The following is a 24,427-nucleotide window of genomic DNA, read 5'->3' on the forward strand; positions in this document are numbered from 1 at the left end:
ATCCCCACTGCTACAGCTTTCTGCACAGGCCCTCGCGCCAGCAAAGAACAAAATGGCTGCCATTCCCGCCTCCCTCTGCGAAGCGCCGAGAAGCTGCACTGGGGACCAGAGCTGCAAGAAATGCATTGCTGCGACTGAGGGCACTCTGTATGCGTGAGCCCCGACTCAACCCCTCCACTCGGGAACCAGACTGCACACTGTGCAGCAGCCCAAGGAGGAACCCTGCCCGCTGCAAGACGGGCGGCTCCTCGCGCTCCCAGCGGGGGCTGCCATGAATGAAGATTGTCGCAGTGCAGGAAAGCATGTGGCGCACTGTGCTACACACTTGCTTGTCTTTCGTGCGCATTTTTTAAAACCAGAGCGCAGCACAACAACCATAAAGCTCTTTTTTTTTTGTGAGCACAGACAAATCGCTCCCAAGGACGTCCTGAGGCCCAAAGCACAGCAGAGAACACACTACCCCAGGTCCATGCTCCCAGGGGACACAGCCACCCCCCTGTCACGGCAGGGCATAGCACCACCGGCCCGCCAAACTCACTGCGCTGCCTGCACTGTTCCTTATCTTCTGAAGCAGACTGGTAGCTGAGCAGGCTCCCATAAGAACGCAGAACACTCCAGGGGGGAAAGCACGACAGGGACCCAGCACCACCAGGTATGTCTGCCCACTATGCTCAACCAGGAACCAGTTGACCAACTGGACCAGGAGCAAGGCCTCAGAACCAGAGACAGAAGAAGTCTGTCCATCCACCTGCTAGGAGACAGAAGATACTGAGGAGTTGAGCTGCTAGCAGGGAGCCATGTAGTGGTGCTCAGTTCTGTATTCTCTCTATCTCCACCTGCTGGTCGATGGACATAACTACCCACTTGTCCTGGAATAGTGGGAATGAACATATGGAAAGAATACTTATAAGTATTTTTCTCAGTCAGCACACCATTAAGCTGAAGAATTTGTTGCTGAAAGATGTGATAAAAGCCAGTAATTATAGCTGGGTTTAAAAAGAGGTTTGTTTGGATATTTTGGAGGACAAGACCATTAGCAATCATAAAACAGGCTTGGGTAATGCCAGTTCTTACTGCCAACACCCAGAAACAAACAGGAAGACGGGATACCCCTATTAGGAACTAGTGGGTAAAATTTCCCAGTAGGACATATCACCCTCAGGCAAGCCAGAGGTCCCTGCACTGGTCATATCTTCTGCTCCTGCAGCATCCTCCCCATGGAAGGAGAGCACAACAGTACCCACTAGTTTCATATCTGCCTAACTCAGCTGAATTTCGTCCTCAAAATCTGTCTTGTTTACTGTGGAACACAATCCATTAGCAAAATGAGAATTGTGACATGGAGTGGAGGAGTGGCCTAGTGGAGGAATGGAGGAGTGGCCTAGTGGTTAGAGCACCAGTCTTGAAATCCAGAAGTGGCCAGTTCAAATCCCACTACTGCTCCTTGTGATCTTGGGCAAGTCACTTAACCCTCCATTGCCTCAGGTACAAACTTAGATTGTGAGCCCTCCTGGGACAGAGAAATAATATCCAGTGTACCTGAATGTAACTCACCTTGAGCTACTGCTGAAAAAGGTGTGGGCAAAATCCAAATAAATAACCTTCAATAGAACCAATTCTTCTTCTTTTCTATATTGTGACAAGGCAAGCCCCAGAGATTCCCCAGTGAAGCAGTTGAGCCCAGAACTACGGGTCCCAGAAGTCCTTGCAAGAATGAGAGAAGAGAGTAGTCCTAAAAGATGGAATGGATTCCCGGCCCCAGCAGGGGGAGCAATGGCTCGAGGCAGGGTGAGCCTGTTACTCCCTTCCCCACTAGAGGGAGAGGGAAGGATGAAGCTCAGTTTCCCTGGCTTTGCCATCAGTATATAATTCTCCCCAGCTGTGAGAAGGGAAGAGCAGATTTCCTGGAGGCTCTCAGTCACCAGGAGAGAGGGATTCCATGGAGTATGTGGAGGAAGGAAGTAGCCTGCCACTAGAGCTGCCAGCTACCATGGAGTGGGAGAATTCAAAGGTTGCCCTGCCCAGCACTTGAAGGCAGTGGAGGAGGCTACACCGGGTGTGGTGCTGAGACTTGGGAGAAACTGCCAACCCTGCTCCTTACAGGGTTCCCTCTGTGCTATGGAAAGGCAGGTGATTTGTGGTATTGGTTTGATGTGCAAAGACTGTCCATGAAGATTTGTTTCTGAACTGTTGTGCTATATTGGAAGTGTGATGAACTCTTATTAAACCCTTCTGGAGGAGGGGGAAGGGAAAGCTAATGCCCTAATAGAAGACCTGAGGTCTTGAGGAGCTGAGCGTTTGCTGAAGGATTTTGGGACCTGGACTGTACCTTTTTTTCTTTTGAATATTATCTTATGAGGACTGTACCAAGACTGTATTAAGAGGGCTGTACCTTTTGCTTTGAAGAATATATTATGATTTTTGGTATGAAATTGCCTTGATAATAAAATACTTTGGCCCCGAGTCCCAGTATCAGCAGCATTCTGTCCTGGAACCCCGGGAGCCCCGCAGGCTCCACCCAAGAGGAGGAAGTAGACCCCCCCTTTACAATATACAATCTTCAACAAATTAGAATTACCCTCTCTTTTGTGTTAGAGTTACCTCCGATAATGAATGGAGAAGAGGCATCTGTTCCTTTCATGAGAGGACCTTTTAGGGCTACCAGATGACCTCTCAGGTTCAATCTGGAGGTGATGAGGATTTAGAATCTGTATCAATTAAAGGCACACTCACTCTCAGTCTATGGTCTCTTGCAACACTGGCATAGGCTGAATTGTTGAACTTTCTACCAGTTCAGCGACACAACATAACTAAAGATCGTAATGGACATATCCTAACTCTTCCTTTCCCTCACTAAGTTCTCCCCAATTGTCTTTACCATACATACTCTACCATAATATCACCTTGATACTACTCACACCTTCTATTTGTTCACACTAGAATCGGTTAATGCCGATTATGTTACTATGTAAGTCACATTGAGCCTGCAAAGAGGTGGAAAAATGTGGGATACAAATGCAATAAATAATAATAATAATATAATTATAAAACTCTTATTGCATAAATTGCCAGAAACATCTTGTTCCACTACCTCTGGATCTAAATCAGGAGTAAATGAGGATAGCACCTATTTCACATGATTTCTATGTGCAGCTAATGGATTGCCCAGTGGCGTAGCCACAGGTGGGCCTGGGTGGGCCAGGGCCCACCAACTTAGGGCTCAGGCCCACCCAACAGTAGCACACATTTGGTGGTAGCTGGTGGGGATCCCAAGCTCAGCCAGCTGAAGACTTCCCTTGATGGTAACGAAAACAGTACTCTCCATGATACCGGCACCTGCACATGCCTGCTGCAGACTGAAAAGGTGGAAAGAAGCATTTTCCCACCTGCTGAGATATTTTTTGGGGGGAGGGGGAGAACACTTGGTGCCCACCCACTTCTTGCCTAGGCCCACCCAAAATCTGTAGTCTGGCTATGCCACTGGGATTGCCATACATTTTCTGACTTCATGTGAAGTGCTTTGGTTTCAGAATTCACTTTATCAAGTATGGCCTTTCTCCTCAAGTTCCAATCTTGTGCATAATAAGGCTGGGGGGTAAGAAATATTTGTTTACTGAACCTGCTCATGTTATCATCGCTTTTAGCCTCAGTTAAACTGGATAGGCAACACTAAGAAGTTGTACAATTTCTTAGCAGAGAATAATTACCTTATTTTTTCCTTTGTTATATTTCTCCCCTAGATTTCCTAAAATCTTGGATCTCCATTTATGGACTTGAGTGTCTTAGAATTTTGAAAGTGTAATGATTTAATTGCTCTCTTTTCTTTTCTTTTTTTCCTTGGTAAAAATGTTCTTTTGAATGACACTTTCCTAAGCAAGATGTTTCTTGTAAACTTTGATTAAATGAATAAATAAAATAAAATAAAAAAAGTTCCAATCTTGTGCCTACCACAGCATCTCATGCTCGCCTTGTGTACCCTTCCTGCCAGTTCAGATGTCTTCTCTGGGACTTCATTCCAAGGTTGGTGCAAGTCAGGGGCGTAGCCAGACCTTTCATTTTGGGTGGGCCCAGAGTGTGGATGGGTGGGCCTTCCAAAATACCTCCCTCCTTTGCTCCCCCCTCTCTGAAACTACCCCCCATACCTCAGTACTTTTGACAGCAGCTATGTACATCCACTGCCTGGCCAGCCCCGCAGGTGGATCCCTCTCCTGCGTCCTACCAGGGAAGAAACAGGAAGTGATGTCAGTGAGGGCAGGGAGTGGCAAAGAGGAGCTGCTGAGGAAAGTGCTGAGGTAGAACTGGGAAGGGGTGTGTTGTGGAGCTGCAGGCGGAAGGCAAATGCCAGATCTGGGGGTGAAGGAGAGGGAGAGGGGAGAGTGAGGCAGCCATTGCTGAGCTATTTTGAAGGCCACAAAGGGTGGACCTGAGCCAATAATGGGTGGGCCTATGCCCACCCATAGCTACGCCACTGGTGCAAGTATATTACGAGGCGTATTTTCAAAGCACTTACGAAGTTATATAGTAACCTATTGAACTTTGTAAATCTAAGAGCTTTGAAAATGAGCCCCTATGCATCCTAGGCTAATCTTCAGCTTTCTGCTCCCCTCAACTGAATGTCTCTATGATCCTAAAATTTAATTAGAAAATCGCCTCAATACTAGCATGCCTAAAAGCGACCCTGTAAAAAAAAAAAAAAGTAGAAAAGCATGTACTGATAGTTCTTTGATTGTGTGGCTGTCACACCCTATTGTTTTGCTTTGACTGCAGCTACTCTTTACTACCAGAATGTAGTCGACACCCTAGGCAACCGCCTACTCTAATTGTTAAGCCTGCCTCGCTTTAATGCACAAATTTGTCAGTGTCCGTTTCTAAGCATCCAATTATAAGGATACCTAACCTGTTGCCTGCAATCAACTTTATCCACTTAGCATCTGACAACTGGTAGTTTATCAAAATGCAAATAAAAGTATCTCACAGTCACGGTGGTTACTTTGGAATTCATATATTCACATTGCAGGAATCCCCACTGCATGTCTTACTGCCATAACAAATTGGGCCTAGCCCTGTTTCATCACACAGGACCCTCCTGTGGACACAGAAGACAGACTAAATGATCTGCACTGTCCCAGATTTAGGCTCCTCCTTTTGGAACCAGGCCAGTCCTCTTCAGGGTTTGGCCTTTGCAAAGTAATTCTCTTGCTACAAGAGATGGGATAGTAGCATAGTCTGATAATCCCTGTTGTCTCAAAACTCCTTCATTCTAACATTACCTGGAAATAAAAAAAATAAAAAAAAAAACAACAGGTGACTTCTTTCCTCTCTCTAAAGGGTTGGGGTTGTTGCCCTCAAACCAAGGGCATTGTTGGTGTTTCATTGTTTCACTTATAGTCCCTTTCTGCTCTTGCCTAAGGTACACCTACCTATCAATCTACTGTTGACTAAGCCCTCCAGGGAAAAGAAAATACTTACTGCACCTGAATGTAACGTGCCTTGAACGACCACTGGAAAAGCATGAGCTAAATACCAAAGAAATACAACCTGGCAATTAAAGAATGCTATAACAAGAAATAAGTATATACATGTGTATGTTAAAAAAAAAAAAAAAAAAAAGTGATCTGTGCCTAAATTTTACACACATTCTCCCCCCCCCCCCCCCAGGGCCGCCGAGAGGGGGGGACAGGGGGGACAAAATTCCCCGGGCCTGGGCCTCCAGGGGGGCCCGGCGCCGGAGTCCCACCCCGCCCTCCGTTATCAGGACCTCGCACCTCCTGGGGCCCTGCGGCACTTCCTGGCGCTCCCTTCCTCGTTGCGACGCTCTCAGCTTCATTTTTCCCAGCCGCCCTGCATTTAAAAAGTTGCAGCGGCGGCGAAAACGCAGGCTCGGCTCGCCTCTTCTTTTAGCCCTCCCCCTTCTCTCTCAGCGTGCACTGATGCAATTTCCGGTTTCCGCGAAGGCGGCACAGTGCACGCTAAGAGAGAAGGGGGAGGGCTTAAAGAAGAGGCGAGCCGAGCCTGCGTTTTCGCCGCCGCTGCAACTTTTTAAATGCAGGGCGGCTGACCTGGAAGGAAGGAAGGGCTGTCCCTCGTTCTCTTCATTTGTGGGTAGCATTTTTTTTTATTTATTCTCACTTATATTTTCAAATGTGCCGACTTGTGCAGCATGGGAATGTACACAGGGGAAGTATAATAACGGAACAACTTTTGGTAGTAATTTGTCATTTGGAGGGGCTGTTTATAGCGACTCCCTAGCACGTGTTGTATTCGTGCAGACATTTTTTTTTCTCCTGGTAAAGGGGTCACTAAAACAGACATCATTTATGGGAATCAGGTGCTCAACACTTAGTTTTTATCTGCTTATTTATGACACTTATGTGCTGGAAACCTGAGGGCATAGCTGGGGCTGGGAACTGAAACTCGGGGGAGTGGGGTGAAAAGGGGGGTAAGTTGGGGCAAGTCACTGGACATGGAGGGGAAGGGAGGGAGGACAGGGAGCAAAGGAGAATCACTGGGGATGAGTAGGGAGGGCAGGGGAGCAAGGAGAGTTGCAATGGATGGAGGGGAGGGTAGGAGAAATGCTGGACATGGAAGTGAGGGAAGATAGGAAGGAGTTGCACATGGATGGAGGGGAGAGGAGAAATTCTGGATACGGATGGAGGAGAGGGGAGAGTTGAAATACTGGATATGGATGCAGGGGAGGGAAGAGAGGACATGAGATGAACATGGATGGAGGGGAGGAGAGAGAGGATAAATGCTGGACATGGATGGAGGAGAGGGAAAAGAGAGGAAGGAGATGCATCCTGACGGAGATGAGGGAAAGGGAAAAGAGGAGAAAAACTGCACATGGCTGGAGAAAATAGGCAAAAGCTGGATCCACTCTATACCTCTTCCAGTCAAGTCCGTGGAGGACCCAGCTTTTACCTATGGATGTAGGGCAAGAAATGAAGAAGAAAGGAGGAAAATAAAGAAATAAATGGAAAGGAAACCCTGGAAGTGGAGTTAAGGGAGCAGATAGAGAGCAACAGAATCAGAGACTGGGACCAACATGATCTGAAATACAGTCACAAGACAACAAAGGTAGAAAAAATCATTTTATTTTCATTTTAGTGTTTGGAATATGTCCAATTTGAGAATTTACATCTGCTGTCTTATTTTGCAATGTATAGCAATGTTCTGTTTTTCTGGTATTGTGCTGCATGCAGAATCTGTATGCTAATTTGGTTTCTGTCATTTTGGGTATACTGGGGAGGGGTGGGTGGGCTCTGAGAACTGGTCTGCACAGCTCCCTGCAGTTGCTAAGACCGGCCCTGTCCATCGTCAACCGTCTGCCACCAGGCCGGCCCCCTGCATTGAAATCACAGCGCCTCTCACCTCTGTGTGAAAGCGCTGCAGGCAGCAGCAGATCGCCTCCCTTCGGGCTTACTTCCCTCTCTGTGTCCCGCCCTCACGGAAGTTACGTCAGATGAGGGCAGGACACAGGGAGGGAAGGAGGCCCGAAGGAGGGAGGCAATCTGCTGCTGCCTGCAGTGACTTCACATGGAGGTGAGAGGCACTGTGATTTCAATGCAGGGGCCCGCTGGTGCGCGGAGGGGGGGGCGGGTGGTGGGGGAGCGGTGGTGACCTCGGGGGGGGGGGCCCGGGGGGTGGCCTTGTCCCGGGCCTGGCCCAGTCTCTCGGCAGCCCTGCCCCCCCCCCAAAAAAAATGGGAGGGTCTTGGGCAGTTCAGAGCAGATTGTGGACGTGGTTTTTTGTTACACGTGCAATTATAGAATAAAGGGGTCCTTTTACTAAGGTGTGCTGAAAAATGTATTGCAGTAGTGTAAGCGTGGGGTTTGGGAATGCACCAATCCATTTTTCAGTGAGCCTGTAAAAAAGCCCTTTTTTTAAAAAAATTTTGCCAAAAATGTACGTGCAGCAAAATCAAAATTGCCACGCATCCATTTTGGCTGTGAGACTTTACCACCAGCCATTGACCTAGTGGTAGAGTCTCACACTGTAACCAGGAGGACCTACGCGTGCCAAATGCCACTTGGCACATGTAGCTGACGCATGCCAGAAAATAAAAAATATTTTCCGAGTGCGCACAGTAGACTCGCCTTGAAAATGAAATTACCGCAAGGGCCACATGGTAACCCTGCGGTAATCCATTTTGGCGCACATTGGGCACACGTAGACGCTTACGTGGCTTAGTAAAAGGGCCTCTAAGAGTGCTCCATGTCTAAATTTAGGCATGGGTATTTGCACCACATTTTCACTGGTGCAAATGAACGTACCTAAATTTAAGTGTGACCCCTCCCCCCCCCCCCCCCCCCCCCCCCAGGGCTTAAGCCGCACCTAACTTTAGGTGTGGCTTACTGAATAACATTCAGCAATTTATTTCAGCAGCATTTATAGAATCTACCCCTTAAGGGCCTGATTCTATATATAGGGCCTAAAATTAACACGCGTTAGGCAATCATGCCTAAGTGTATTCTAAATACCACGCGTAAATATATGCGTGGTATTTAAAATATGCTTAGGTGTAGTTCATGTGACTAAAATCTACATGCATCCATTTACGCCAATGAAAACCTGGCATAAGTCCCTGCACATAGATTTACGCGCACCGGCCCATATTTTATAAGAACGCATGTAAATTTTGGAACGCCTAAGACATGCCCATTTCCATGCCCATTTTTGCCTGCATGTGTTATGTACACACAAATTCTGATTTTTGCCAATTAATGCTCGTTATTACTTAAGTGCTGTTAAACAATCTACATGTGTAGTTCTAGAATATGCCTAGATTTATGTGCAGAACCGCACATAAATCTAGGCGCACTATATAGAATCTGGAGGTAAGTGCTGGCCTAGACAACACAGACAATTGCCTAGGGCACCAAGTTTTGAAGGTATCTGCTCCCCTTTGCTTTAGGGAAGGGGCACCATTATGACAATCTAACATCCTCCACCTTGGCATCCTCTAATCCTGCCTGGAGACACAAAAATCTTAAATCCAGCCATGTGCAAGTGTGCACATTTCTACTTCTTTCTGTCTGGAATGTGTTAATATTTAATGGTTTCACTGTTCTCACTAATGTTTGAGTCACTTTGACAGCAAAAAGGCCACAAAAAGTGAAAAGAACACAAACGTCCCACGGAAAAGACAACGTCAAAAACAAGGAGTGGGAACTGGATCAGGCTCTTCAAAATAGACCACGGACTCACAATGTAGAATTAAAAACATTTATTTAAGATGACTCGACACGGTACCGTGTTTCGGCAAACACACGTGACTGCCTCAGGATTTATTAGGATTTATGTACTGCCTTTTTGAAGGAATTCACTCAAGACAGTGTACAGTAAGAATAGATCAAACATGAGCAATAGAGAAATTACAGCAGTAAAAATATTCAAACAACAATAATGGCATAGTATACTACTTACAATGTCAACACAATACGTAATAGAACATTTTAATTGATAGTGAAGGGTAAAGCAAAGATGGAAAGCAAATTAGTAGGCAAGGTCTAATTTCTCCTCCTCCAGAAATTTGTCCAGATTTTTATAAACAACTTTATCAGAGTACAAGCTTTAAATTATCAGGCAATAAAACTCCAAAAGTTTAATTGTGAATTGAATGAAAGCACCTCTTCTGAAATGTGTTTAAAATCTATTTCTTCTCATTGCCAGAGAATGTGGCAAAGGTGGTTAGCTTATCGGGGTTTATAACTACACGTGTTAACTTTAGAAATGCCCCCATTCCACCCATGATCCTCCCATTCCTGCACCCCCTTTTTCAATAAGCATGTAAAATTTAGGTACAGATCCTGCATATATTCCAATTAAATCTAATTAGTGCCAATAATTACTTAAGCCAATCACTGCTTATTAGCTCATTATTCAATTAAATTGCATATTTCCAATTTTTAGTGACTTTTACAGAATTAGGGGGGGAATGTGAACATTGGCCCTTGGGTGCTAGAAATCCATAGTACAATATCATTAATAACACAGCACAAACTTTTCTATTAAATGGAATACATAAACTCATGTGAACCTGTACTTGCCAGATATTTGTGACCTGGATTGGCCACTGTTGGAAAGAGGATGCTGGGCTTGATGGACCTTTGGTCCAGTGGCGTTCCTAGGGTGGCTGACACCCGAGGCGGATCGCCGATGCCCCCCCACCCCCCGGCAAGAGGCCACTCCTCTCCCCCCCAGGTGCATTTTTACCTGCTGGGGGGTGCCGCGCACCTGTCTGCTTCGCTCGTTCCATGCTCCCTCTGCCCCGGAACAGGAAGTAACCTGTTCCGGGGCAGAGGGAGCACGGAACGAGCGGAGCAGACAGGCGTGCGGGCACCCCCCCAACGGCGTGCACCCGGGGCGGACCGCACCCCCCACCCCCACCCCAGGAACACCACTGCTTTGGTCTGTCCCAGTATGGCAATACTTATGGTAAGAGAGTATGAAGAGTTAGAAAGTAAGGGGACTGATTTAAAGAAAGTTGCACGTGAGGTCAGAGAGATGGTTGGACAATCACATCTATCCTTGAAAATACGTATTTCAAACCAAACATAAGCTGGTCTTTAACAAGATGAGAGCAAAAGTGTGTATAGCATATAAATGCCGCTGTAATGCTAGGAAAAAGTGATTGTCCAGCATACACATTTTGTCCAATTTAGATTGTAAGCTCTGTTGAGCAGGGACTGTCTTTTCATGTTAATTTGTACAGCGCTGCGTAAGTCTAGTAGCGCTTTAGAAATGTTTAATAGTAGTAGTAGTAGTAGTAGTAATACACATCAAGACTCCTGAGGCAGGCACGTGTGTGCTGAAACATGGGTACCATGTCGAGTCATCTTAAATAAATGTTTTTAATTCTACATTGCGAGTCCGTGGTCTATTTTGAAGAGTCTGATCCAGTTCCCACTCCTTGTTTTTGACTGAGTTATAAGTACATAAGTAGTGCCATACTGGGAAAGACCAAAGGTCCATCTAGCCCAGCATCCTGTCACCGACAGTGGCCAATCCAGGTCAAGGGCACCTGGCACGCTCCCCAAACGTAAAAACATTCCAGACAAGTTATACCTAAAAATGAGGAATTTTTCCAGTCCATTTAATAGCGGTCTATGGACTTGTCCTTTAGGAATCTATCTAACCCCTTTTTAAACTCCGTCAAGCTAACCGCCCGTACCACGTTCTCCGGCAATGAATTCCAGAGTCTAATTACACGTTGGGTGAAGAAAAATTTTCTCCGATTCGTTTTAAATTTACCACACTGTAGCTTCAACTCATGCCCTCTAGTCCTAGTATTTTTGGATAGCGTGAACAGTCGCTTCACATCCACCCGATCCATTCCACTCATTATTTTATACACTTCTATCATATCTCCCCTCAGCCGTCTCTTCTCCAAGCTGAAAAGCCCTAGCCTTCTCAGCCTCTCTTCATAGGAAAGTCGTCCCATCCCCACTATCATTTTCGTCGCCCTTCGCTGTACCTTTTCCAATTCTACTATATCTTTTTTGAGTTAACTTTGACTACAGTACTGCCACTTTATAACAAAGTGATCCCATAACCAAATCGCATACCAATGGGGATGGGGGTTGGGAGGCAGCCTATAGCCCCTGGGCACTAGCTTGAGGAGGGTGCTGGAAGAGGAAATGGAAGGTCAAAGTAAAAACCATTGAGCCTTTGGCATGTGTTGTATGGGTGGGGAGACAAAGGGGTGAATTCAGTATATCACACTGAAAAAAAAGTGCAATTCTATAAGCTGCACTTAAAGTTATGCGTGATTTATAGAACAGCGCTTACGCCTGGGAATTACAGCTAACTTTAGGCGCAGCCACTTGCACAACTGAAACTTGGAGCAAATCTTCACACCTAAGGGGCCTTTTTACCAAGCTGCAGTAGGGCTGTCATGGTATTGGCACATGGCGATCGGCCCTACCACTGGGCTTCCATGGGAACCTGTCAATAATGCCAACTCCCAACATGCGGCATTATTTTTACTGCCAGGTTGGCGTGAGAGCCCTTACCGCCTCCTACAAAGGAGGTGGTAAGGGCTCCACCCAGAAATGGCCATGCGGCAAGTGTTATACTAACAGCACCACCATTTCCATTTTTTTTAAGCGCTTTTACTGGTGGCAATAAGAGAAGGCTTTGGCGCACAACAAACCTATGCACCGACGCCACCGCAGGGGTCCTTTTACTGCCGCTTTGTAAAAGGGCCCCTAAATTAGGTGCATTTCCCCCATCTATATAATAATTGGTCACTCTGCTTCCCTGGATGGATGGCTAGCTGGGTTCGTAACAGCATGCAAATGAGCTGACGTCAGCTCGCCTCCAGCATTCCCTTCCCTCTCAGTGCCCCGCCCTCGCGGAAAGACGAAATGACGTCAGAGGAGGGCGGGACACAGAGGGAAGGCTGGAGGCAATGCGAGTCTAGCCTGCCGCCGCTGCAACCTGAGGTAACATGAATGGCTTAAAGGCAAGGCAGCAGGATGGAGAAGAGAGCAGGGGACAAGAGGGGAGAATCACTGGAGAAGAATGGGAGGGGAGGGAATGGAGGGCAGGGCAGATGAGAATTGCTGGACATGGATGAGAGGGGAGAATCACTGGACATGGAGGGCAGGGCAGGAGAGAGAGGAGAAATCGCTTACACAAGAGCCCTCCTAGGGCCCGTTTCATCTTTCACGAAACGGGCTTTGGTGCTTGTATTCTCTAACTACACGTGTTAAACTTTAGAAATGCCCCCATTCCACCCATGATCCTCCCAATCCTGCACCCCCTTTTTGAACAAAGCATGTAAAATTTAGGTACAGATCCTACATATATTCCAATTAAATCTAATTAGTGACAATTCCTTAAGCCAATCACTGCTTATTAGCTCATTATTCAATTAAATTTCATCTGTGCGCCAATTTTTAGTGACTTTTACAGAATTAGGGGGAAAATGTGAATATTGGGCTACACTTCAGTTGCACGAACTTGTCTATCCATACTTATTTGCAAATGTAAGACGTTTCTCAGAGTCATTTGCAGGCTACCTTAAATAAAAAAAATTAAAATGATAGTAGAGTTCCATTTACAAAGGGGAAAAAAAACTATACTGATGAGCTGTGGAGAAGTGGAACTGTTTTAGCAATCCAATTCTCACAGTGGTGAATCAAAATTGGTGAGATTTGGACTCAATTTGTCTAGCAACCGAAAGTGTGAAATTTCCATTAAAGTCACTTTCTATCTTAAAAGGCTAAAAAGTTTGTTCTACAGATTGAAGCCTTGGTTCTGAAAAAAGTCTGGAAGATTACACAAATAAATCAGGTAGAAAGGGACAGAAATAGCCCTTCCACTCTTTAATGGAATGGTTACTTAAAAAAAAAAAAAAAAAAAGTCACCTCCTCCTCCCTACTTACTCACCCATAAATTTCTTGATATCTTCTATGACATTTTGGCTTAAATGCTTCTGTACTTACATAACTTACTCTTTAACAAAGACTCATCTAATTTGGAATGCCAAATGGATTCCAATCTGGAAATGTCTGTGGCTCTACCCAGAGCTGTAGCGAGGGAAGCTGACACCCGGGGCGGGTCGCCACTGCGCACCCCCCCCCCCCCCCCGGGGTGCAGCACGGCGCACCCTCCTCCCGCTGGAGCGCACCCCCCGGAGCGCATACCTGCGGCGAGGGACGGGCGGGAGGGCCGATCTGCCCCGACTGCATGTTGCTGGGGTGTGTCGGCTCCGCGCTGGTGCACTGCCCTCTCTGTCCCGGAACAGGAAGTAACCTGTTCCGGGGCAGAGAGGGCAGTGCACCAGCGCGGAGCCGACACCCCCCAGCGCCGTGCACCCGGGGCGGACCGCCCCCCCCCCCGCCCCCCTTCCTACGCCACTGGCTCTACCAGACAGCTCTGGGTTGTTAACAGCAGCTATTCCATAGATAATCAGCCTAAGGCAATTTCCTGGCTCTCCCCAACACTTAGACCAGGCCAATACTGCTTGCTGCCTGGGGAAAACTGGAATACAGCAAGGATAACAGAAGGGTAAAAGGTGATAGGTGGTTTCTAAACTTGAGTACAAAATGTGGAACTTTGCCCTTCACTATCATAGCAGTACAAAAAGCTTCCAGGGGCCCTTTTACTAAGATGCGGTAGGGCATATCCATGTGCAGCGTGCATAAAAATGAGACTACCGCCAGGCTAGCGTGCCCCCCTGGTGGTAATTTTGAATTTGATGCCCGCTATTTCTGGCAGTAGATTTTTATTTTCTACCATGCGTGGCATTTCCGGCGGTAATCGGCTGAATTGTTACCGTGCATATGAGCCCTTACCGTTAAATGAATGAGTGGTGGTGGTAAGGGCTCAGGACGTAAATAGGCGCGTGCTAGTTTTAAATTTAGTGCACACCCATTTCCTGGTCCATTTTTTTTTTAAATGCTCTTTTCCCCCCAGAAGCGGTAAAAAATGGCCTGGCGCAGGCCACAAACACGTGCTCATACTACCACAGGCTACTTTTTGCCACAGCTTAGTAAAAGAACCCCCTTATTTTTAATTTGAAATACTCAGTTTTAGAATCCACTGAGTAAAGTGGTGTGGTAACAGTCCACTTTTAATGGTAATAAATAGAAATAAAGCAGAACATAGAAAAGAAAAGATGATACCTTTTTTTTATTGGACTAGCTTAATACATTTTTTTATTAGCTTTCAAAGGTAATCTGATCTGAAGATGAAGGGTTACCTTTGAAAGATAATAAAAAAAAAAGAATGTATTAAGTTAGTCCAATAAAAAAGATAACATCTTATTTTCTTTTCTATGTTCTGTTTTATTTCTATTACCAGAATCCAATAAAAAGCTATATTGTGAAATTATTTGAATACTAAATATTACCACACATGGTTATAGTCACAAAAACGTCTGCCAGAGTCCAGCTTGCCATCATGTCCATTTGTAATTTCAACGTGCATAATTTAAGGAAAGCAACCTTGTTCCTATTTGCTGAATTTTATTCTTCTAGAGAACAGTACCTTTAGATTTGCCACATTCTACAAGGTGGCACAATTCTAGGGATGGTGCCAACACAGCAGACAGATCAAGAAAATTGGCTGTGTAGAAAGGAGAGACATAGCTTGCCTCCCCACTGGGAGCACCCCAGTCATCAATCTGGCAGTTGCAGCCTCCTGAAGCCCAGACTGCCCCTGTCATGTCTGCTGGACATTTACAGCACTGCAGGGACAGTTCCTCCTCCATACGCCAACTAAGCAGCTGAGCAGCACAGCCACTTGACACCCTGATCCTATGCTACCTTCTAACTCCTCTTCTGCCCAGCTACAGAAAACAGGAAAAGATATCACATACCACCACTATAAGAGTAATTCTCAAAAGGTTACCTAAAGTGTGTGGGCTAAGCATACATCCCATAATAGCAATTACATGCCTAAGCCCACAGTTCTGCACCTAACTTTAGGAGTAAAAACACGTGCTACCTTGATGGCTGGTGTAAATAAATGCTTGTGCGTTTAAAACAAATGCTTAGTTTTACAAATTAAACACAATGCTTTTATTTATTTTTGTTACATTTGTACCCCGCGCTTTCCCACTCATGGCAGGCTCAATGTGGCTTACATGGGGCAATGGAGGGTTAAGTGACTTGCCCAGAGTCACAAGGAGCTGCCTGTGCCTGAAGTGGGAATCGAACTCCTCAGTTCCCCAGGACCAAAGTCCACCACCCTAACCACTAGGCCACTCCTCCACTCCAATGCTTTTATTCAATAACATTCTCTTTTTTTATATAAACACTTTAATAAATTTTGCATTCAAAGAACAAACTTATGAATGATAAATAGCAAAATCAGCAAACAAACTAGGAAAAGCTCACAAGAGCCAGAAATAGAGAAAAAATACCCTTAAAACTTAGTCCACAGTTCACCAGGCCAAGATACAAAAAGAAATATTTAAGGAAAAATTACATATAATTAATCAAAGACCAGTTATTGAAGCAGAGAAGAATTCAGCAGGTGCAGTCAGTCTAAACAGAACATAACTGACAAGCAGGTTGATTCAAGGAAACATTTCTTTCATGTTCCTTAATGGAAATAAATTCCAGCAGCTTTTTAGGGTCAAAGAAAACCTACCCTACTACTACTATTAAACATTTGTATAGCGCTACTAGACTTACGCAGCGCTGTACAAATTAACATGAAAAGACAGTCCCTGCTCAACAGAGCTTACAATCCCCTGTTTACTAAGCAACGCAGCAATGCCGACACAGCCCATTCGCTTTGAATGGGCTGTGTCGGAATTAGTACGCGGCTTAGTAAACAGGGAGGATAGCTAACAGCATAAAGGGCCCCTTTCACCAAGCTGCAGCAAAAAGGAGGCCTGCACTGGCGTGTGTTTTTTACATGCACCGAGGCCCCCTTTTACCGCAGCAGGGAAAAGGGAAGTCTCTCCTTCCTGCAGGAAATGGCCGTGTGGCAAGTAAAGCACTTGCCGCAGTGTCATTTCAGGGGGAGCCCTTACCGCCACTCATTGAGCTGGCGGTATGGGCTCCCGCGCTAACCCGGTGGTAACCGGGCAGCAAACGGCACTGACCTATTACCGCTGGGTACACTCCAGCACGACAAAAATAAATATATTTTTGTAGCGTCAGATATGACGGCACATTAGGGGTGGAAAGTACCATCGGGCTGCTGCTTCCTGTTTAGCTAGCGGTAAGTCCATGTTGGGCTTACCGCCGCTAAGTAAAAGGGGCCTTAGAGAGATACCAAACATCTACAGGAATTTTTTTAAACAAAAGAACTTCCGAAAGAGAGAACCTTAAGCCTTAAAACCAAGGATTCCCATCTCCTTTACTGTGCGTCTCTAGCTAAAAATTAGGAAAATTTTGAATTTTAGAGCCCACAAAAAGCAGCATTCATATGCCAAAAATACAGCCCAAATATATTATTTCTATCTGAATCCAGCGCAAAAGTCACTAGAAGTGTAGTTCATTTAGTTATAACCTACAAGGAGCTTTCCAAGAATTCTGCGAGATTTAACTCAGGGGAGCTCATTAAAATCCCAGATAGATATTGGGCTCTAACTATGGATTAAAACCCTCAGCGGGAACTCCCAATATCTCCCAAAAGTATTTCTTAAGCATACCTAATGCAGAAATTAATGGAGATTTAGGAAAATTCAGGAGTCTCAGGATTGTTCTGTGATTATCCAAATACTCTAGCTTTCGAGCCAGAATCTCTGTCATTCATGCAATACTACTCTGTATTTCTCTTACCGGAATTGGCAATCGCCATAACGGTACTATGTAAGCCACATTGAGCTTACAAACAGGTGGGAAATGTGGGATACAAATGCAACAAATAAATAAATCTCTTTCTCCATGGAAGTCACCATCCGATGAGCTAACTCTAGCAGACTGATGTCCCAAATCCTGAGACAGAATCCGATAAGCTTGCTTCAAATCAGAAACTTCAGCCCTAACAGAAATTTGATGGCGGGAAGAATTCAAACCTTGAATTTTATTAGGATTTATTTACCGCCTTTTTGAAGGAATTCACTCAAGGCGGTGTTCAGTAAGAATTGATCAAACATGAGCAACAGACAATTACAGCAGAAAAAATATTCAAAAACAATACAATGTCAACACAATACGTAATAGATTTGACAATGAAGGGTAAAGCAAAGATGGAACATATAGATAGGTAAGAAAGTAGGAAGAGTTAGAAAGTAAGGTGATTGATTAAAGAAAGTTGCACATGAGGTCAGAGAGATGGTTAAATGTTATCTCAGCTAGGGTAGGAGTGGATAAACATGTCCTGCCGCAGTATGTGGAGCCCGAGTCACTCCTTGTGTGTGTGAGTGAGACTAACAAGTTAGTTACTTCTTCCATTAAAGGCTTGGTTGAAGAGCCAAGCTTTCACCTGCTTCCTGAAATAGAGATAGTCTTGTGTTAAGCGCAGCCTTTCAGGCAGTGCATTCCAGAGTGTGGGGGCTACTCCGGAGAAGGCTCGTTTGCAGGTATCACATTGTGTAATGTCTTTTGGAGAAGGTGTGGTTAGTAAAAGTCCTTGGGAGGACCTTAGTGTCCTTGGTGGTGTGTGGAGGATCATCCTATTTTTCAGGTACTCAGGGCCATTTCCTTTCAGGGCCTTGAAGATCAGACATAGAATTGCATCCCACAAGGACTCCACAAGACTTCTTTTATTCTCCAAGGAAAGATGCAGCACCAGGTCCTCCTCTCACAGCCGGAGAGTCCAACCCCATATTGGGTGTCTCACTCCCTCACGTTTCTGCCGGCACCAAACTGCTTCCGAGTCTAGGAGGAGCTCTGCTCGGGGGGGGGGGGGGGGGGGGGGAAACTAAGCGACACTCATATGCTGCCATCCAGTGAAGTTACTGCAGATCCAACTGAAGCAGCCGCAACTTCTTCCAGTGGCAGGACACCAAATCGCTCCAAGTTGCTTGCTTCAGAGCAAGATTACCATCAGGGTTTGAGGAGGGAATACCCCTGGTTTTTGCCTTCCTTTTCCCCCATGCCATGCACAAGGAAAACCACCAAAGCAACAAGCAAAATCCAAAGAATCAGGAGCTCGAACACACTCGACTGTCTCAGTCGCCATCTTGGCCCCAGTCACAATTCAATAACATTCTCTAAAATCTTGTCTCAAATGAAAACATAGTGCGGGAGGATATACTTTAATCCCCATTCAGACTTTCTGTGATTTAACTCTCTTTTGAAGATTCAATAGGTTGATAAAATGAGTTAGTAGCTCATTTTTAATTTACTCAATCAATTGGATTTTGTTACGAAAATTATTTTTTTTGACCAATCCTATGCAGTTTGGTCTGGCCGTCTGATTTTTGACCAATCCAATGTAGTTTAGTCTGATTGGCCAATAGAGTGAGTGACAGCTTGTTTTTGAAATTTGGCCAAGCAATTAGGATTTTGCCACGTTATTACGTAATCTTTCTAAACAGTCCCTTAGCACTGGCTTCGTGCCATTTTAAAGCCACGTTTGAAGAGCAGCTCCTTCTGAGTTATTTTTGAAGATTTTGAATGATTGACAAAGTGAGGCACCTTCCATCTCAGATGCCCCTAACATGCCGTATTGCGAGTATGGCATCTTCTATACCTTTATAATTCTAAGTTCTTGTTCTTTCAGAAATTGGATTGTGCTCCTTATATGCCTACTTGCCTTGTTTCAATTTCGGGTTTCCTGAAGCAGCCTCCAGTGAAACATGGCCCATGTTGGAACCCTGCAAGATTTTGGTTTTCCAGATAAAGTAAATCATATATATTGAATTTTATTTTTAAAATGTTCATTGTAAAAACATTTTTTGAAGCATTAGGCGATTCATATGTCCTATGATTATAGTTTTGAAGAAGTGCTTCCCAATGGGATCAAAGAAAACTTGTTTTGATCTATGACGGCTTCCTCTATATATGAGCACGTATTTTAGTTAAGGATCATAATCGTTAAACATTATGGATAATTGCATATGATAAGAAGCACAGACACTGTGGGTTCATTATTGTTTGGCGTATTCTATCACTAAGCATGTAAATGCTAGGCATACCCATGACCTGCCCATACCCCATCCACATACCCTTAGCAGTTGTGTGCTAAAGAATTACATGCTGAGGTTATAGAATACTAACTAAATGCAATTACACGCACAATTGCAAATTGGTGCCAATTAACTCCAATTATAGCAAATTAACACCAACTAGCACCTAATTTAACAATTAAGTTATGCAGTAACTAACAGTGTTCTATAACTGGTGATCGCAATTTTGTGTGTTAAGCGTGAAAATGGGTAAGATTATAGAATTAGGGGGTATGCGAATAGAGAGGACACAGCTCATGTTAAGGTTGCATGTGGTGAAAATTCCTTTCCTAGTGTGGTGAAGGTGCTTGCAGTCCTTGGATTAGTGGACAGAGTTGGCTTGGCTTGGCTCAAGTTGCTTGTGGTTCTTGGATTTCATGAGCAGTTTGCTTGGCTCAGCTCTGGAGCAGAGCAGAATCATGAAACGGCAAAGCAGTGAGCACGTCAACCTTTTTTTCCACCTCCTCCTTCACGGGCACTCTCCAACTCCAAGGGATAGATTAACTCGGAGCTCACTGCCATTTCCTCCTGCCTGCTCTGATCATACTGGCCAGAAAAGGGAGAGGGGTGTGGTTAAAGAAACAGGTGTGAGAAAAATGAAGCCACAAATCTGAAGGAGAAGTTAAATGTTGGTGAGTGGATAAGGAAGTCGGGGGCATGAGGATGGGTGAAAAGAGGATGAATGAACTTGATCCTTGAAATGCTAAAAGTAAACGAGTCTGCGGAGAAGAGGGGATCATGCCTGTACTGAGAAAGGTGATGAATTTGGGGAGAAAGCCTGAGGGTGAGGGATGAGAGGTTGAGTTTGTGGAATGAGAAGGAGGGTGGGCTAAGTCTGGAGGGGGTACAGGATCCTATGGTGAGGGAATGAAGGCACTGAGTGGAGAGAAAATGAGAGTAGGACAGGAGGAAGGTAAAGAGGATGACAACACGCCTACTGTACCCACACAGCTCCCATCTGCAACTTGAAAGCCTATGTATTCAACATACATAATATATAAATTGGGGGTAGAGGGTTATGTTACTGAAACCTTACGAAACTCAATGGGTTGCTTGTTATATTGTTTTGGTGGTGGTTATGGGACAGGGTGGGTGGGGCGAAATTATGTTGGTGCTACCACGTCCCTATGATTCATGTCAGAGGTACACTGGAACTGCTGAACTCCCCATCATCATCATTCTTGTATGGAAGACCAAACCAAGCTCCCTATTGCCCTTGTGGGAAGACTGGGCGACTTCTGCCCCTTAAGTGGTTCACAAGTCAGTTCATTTTTTCTGGTATTTGATTTTTCTCCAAGTATTATGACCAGAAGAAGGTGAGGGGCTTCAATGCTGCTCTTCTTCTGGGTGGGGCTGTCCTGTTAATGCGATTGAAATGCAGCAAGTTTGCAGTGTTTTGCATTTCTTCGTGTATCTGGCAGTGAAGGGAAGCTATGCTGCTATTACTGAGGTGACACCTAAACAATCAAGTTAAATATTAAGAGTACATAGTGCAGTTATATATTTTTACAAGATAATTCTGGGGGGGGGGCATGATTAGTGTGTTCCTAAAGCCTTGGGGGGGGGGGCTATATTGGCAGTGGGCCTTTATGCCTAGTGTATATATTGGGAAATGTTGCTTTTGAGTTATTTTTCATTCACATTTAAATTTTCCACAATTAATGGGAGTGAGCAATAGAGGGTGTGCACATCTTAAGGTTCACCTTGGCCATTATGCTTGAGCTAGCCCCCATACTCAAGCCTAAACTTGTGCTTTATATTAACTACATGTGTAGGTGGGCTCTCAGCCAACCTGACCAGACAGCAGAAATACATTGTATTATAAAACACACACAAAAAAAGAAACAGTGTTACACCTACGAGGCCAACAGTGTACAGAAATAGATAGCACAACATTCCTCTACATATCAGAGGCATTCTACTCTGCTTCCATGACTGACTGAGAACATGCATTCACCAGTTCGGCTAGAGAATTTATCAAGTGCTCCCCATAGGAGCTGACTCTGTGGGTGCTTGAGCATCCCCAGTATTGAGAAAATTCCTTGTATGTGTCCAAGGAGGGGTTATTTCCACTGGACTTAGCAACCCCAATAATTTTGAAAAGTTGGCTCCTATGGCCCTCTCTGCCTGCATCCACACGGTGGAGGAGGGTGTTATAAGAGAAATTTTGGGGGTCACTGGGAGAAAGATTATACACCCAGTATACAAAAATAACAGTTTTCTAACTAATCAATTAATAAAAGCTGTTAAAAGATATCAAAAAGTAATCCCAATATATATTCTTCAGCAGCTATTATACATATTAATATTCTTTATTTTAAAAATCTTATCAAAACTCTAAACTGGCTGATCAACTGGATTGTTCACGTTAATCTAAATATGTGGTACCACCCAAAAGGTGTCAGCAAGGCTGATCACTACCAAAAAAAAGGAGACTCCAAAACAATAATTAAATTCTTCTGGTTTGGCGTGGGGAAACACCCTGAGGTAGACAAGAAAGGCAAGAGAAGGAAGGGTGCCCTTCTCACGCACTAAAAAAAACTTTCTGGGTCCTGAACTTGTGCTTCCTGCGTGAAATAATTCGGTTCATATAGAGGCATATTTTCAAAGCACTTTGGGAGGCTAAGTTCCATAGGTTTCTATGGAACTTTGGGAGGCTAAGTGCTTTGAAAATGATCTTGATCGCCTCCCAAGAAATAAACTAGCTTGCAACAAAGACATAAGCGTTTAACCGCTTTTCACTAGGGAATAGGCTAAATCAATTTTTAATCCTGCTATTATGAACCAAAACAGCAGACGTCACGGCACAGAATAAAACCATCAATACCAACCTGCTTTCAGCAAAAATTCTAAGCGCTTTCTACCTTTAAAAAGAAAAAAAAAAGCCACTGAAAGCAAATCCGAACGGAACCAAAAATATGAATGAACATACGCGCTGCTTTACACCTTGCAAGAAGCTGATGATATCCAGAACATATTCTACTTTGGAGGAATAAAAGTGGTGAACGGCTATCAGACGGGGCTGCCCCGCACGCTTACCCCATCGCTTCTTCCTACTTCCAGCCACCGGCTTCCACTGACCAGAACGAATCCCTCTACAGCCGCCTCCTTCTCCGAACAGCCGATAAGCCAGTCACAACTTCATGCGCCCCTCTCTCAGCTGCTATTTAAGTCCACATGCCGCGCGCCGGCTCCTCACAGCCGCTCGCGAGAGGCTGAAAATAGGAGCAGGAGCGGGCTCGAGAGCGACGCTAGCGCGCGCCTGCCATACCGCCCCCTCCCGAGCCGCGTCCGTAATAAGGTAATACCCACGCTCCAGCCCGTGTGCGCCTTCCTCCCACTCCTCTCCGTCGGTGCTGTGGTGCGGAGATCCTGGCAGCACCAACAGCGACCGCGGCGGCTGTTGCACGGAGCGGATACCGCTGCCAGGCAGCCTCCCACGTTCGAGAGAAGGCTGCAGCTCCTGAGACTAAGGCGTGCCCTGGCCCCTGCCTGCCCACTCACCCCGCTGTACCTTCCTCATTATTTCCCCCCCGGCTCGCGCCTGCACTACAGCAAACTTACGGTGATTTATGATTGAAGCAGCTAATTATAAAAATAAATGCATGCTTGTTCTACAGACTATTTACTTCCTTGGGCTTGTTCCAGGGTCGCTTTTCCTTGTTTGTTCTAACAGATTTCATAATCTAGTTGTTTTACATCTTTTTGGAGCGTATTCACCTATAAGTTACGCATGATTACCAGTATAATTTCCGTATTTTAGTTCTGTAAACCTCAGTGCAGTAAACCGTGCCAGGAGGGTGGGACTGCTGAAGTGAGGGGAGTTCTCAAAAAAGGGGAGCGCAGATCATGCCATAAACTTAAAGCCATATAAAACAAAAAACAACAAAAAAAAGATGGGCTGGAACTAATGATTTTGTTGTTTTAAGTGACAACTGCAAGTAGACAGACACAGGGCTTTGGGAATGCTTTCCACCGTTGGTTTGCATCAGAGGACTGGGTTGCTTTTGGAGGCAGGAAGAATATAAATGAAAATTGTGGTGTATAAGTGTGCCTTTGTACTAGTGTGTGGTTTGTACTAGTAACCGAGCAAACTGAGAATATTGCTTAGGTCAGTAGTTCTCAGCTCAAGTTCTCGGGACACACCTAGTCAGTCAGGTTTTCAAGATACCAACAATGAATATGCATGAGGCACACTTACATACAATGAAGTGCATGCAAATTTATTTCATGCATATTCATTGTGGATTTCCTGAAAACCTCTGTGTGTCCCCAGGACTGGGTTGAGAATCTCTGGTCAAGGTCAAGCTACAGAAGGGATGGGTGGGGTGGGAAGGTCTTTTGGAACAGAGCACTTACTTATATTCCATTACCTTAAAATAAAAACTTTTTTGGGGGGGAGGGGTCATTTTCTGACAAATACTAATCCACTGTTTCAGGTTAATTTTGCTCATACTATGACAGAAATGAGCCTCACTCCTGTGTTAGCACGGCATGCCAAATTTAGTGACTGTATCTTCTTTGGAGAGTTATTTTGCTCATGAACTACCTAAATGTGTCAAGCTTTTGTTTAAGGAACTGAAATATAACATAACAGTGAAGGAGCAAGAAAGGAAGAAAATCAATGCCTTTGAGTTATGGTGCTAGAGAAGAATACTGTGTATATCATGGACGGCCTGAAGAATAGATCAATTGGTACTGGAAGCTCAAATGGCAAGACTTGACTTTCATATTTTGGACACATCATACAAAGAAAGATCATCAGAGCAAGACATCATGCTTTGCAAGATTGAAGGTCAATGCAAAAGAGGAAGACTTACAATGTCATGCATCAACACAGTTACAGTTCTT

The 24,427-nt window shown here is 44.9% G+C and overlaps 1 protein-coding gene across 2 annotated transcripts in view; it reads right to left on the minus strand.

Annotated features, from left to right (window-relative positions):
- HOMER2 (homer scaffold protein 2) overlaps positions 1-23,124 on the minus strand; it is a 273,575-nt gene extending 250,451 nt beyond the window's left edge. Inside the window, exon 1 of one of the 2 annotated variants that reach the window (XM_030189607.1) lies at positions 22,616-23,121. In XM_030189607.1, coding sequence (XP_030045467.1) covers positions 22,616-22,620 — 5 coding nt within the window. In that variant the 5' untranslated portion in view covers positions 22,621-23,121. Of the gene's footprint in view, positions 1-22,615 lie in introns of both variants that reach the window. The other variant, XM_030189608.1, reaches the window with a different exon arrangement.
- Positions 23,125-24,427: the final 1,303 nt, after the last annotated feature.

Source organism: Microcaecilia unicolor, chromosome 1 (genome assembly GCF_901765095.1).
Source record: "Microcaecilia unicolor chromosome 1, aMicUni1.1, whole genome shotgun sequence".
NCBI classification, from domain to species: domain Eukaryota; kingdom Metazoa; phylum Chordata; class Amphibia; order Gymnophiona; family Siphonopidae; genus Microcaecilia; species Microcaecilia unicolor.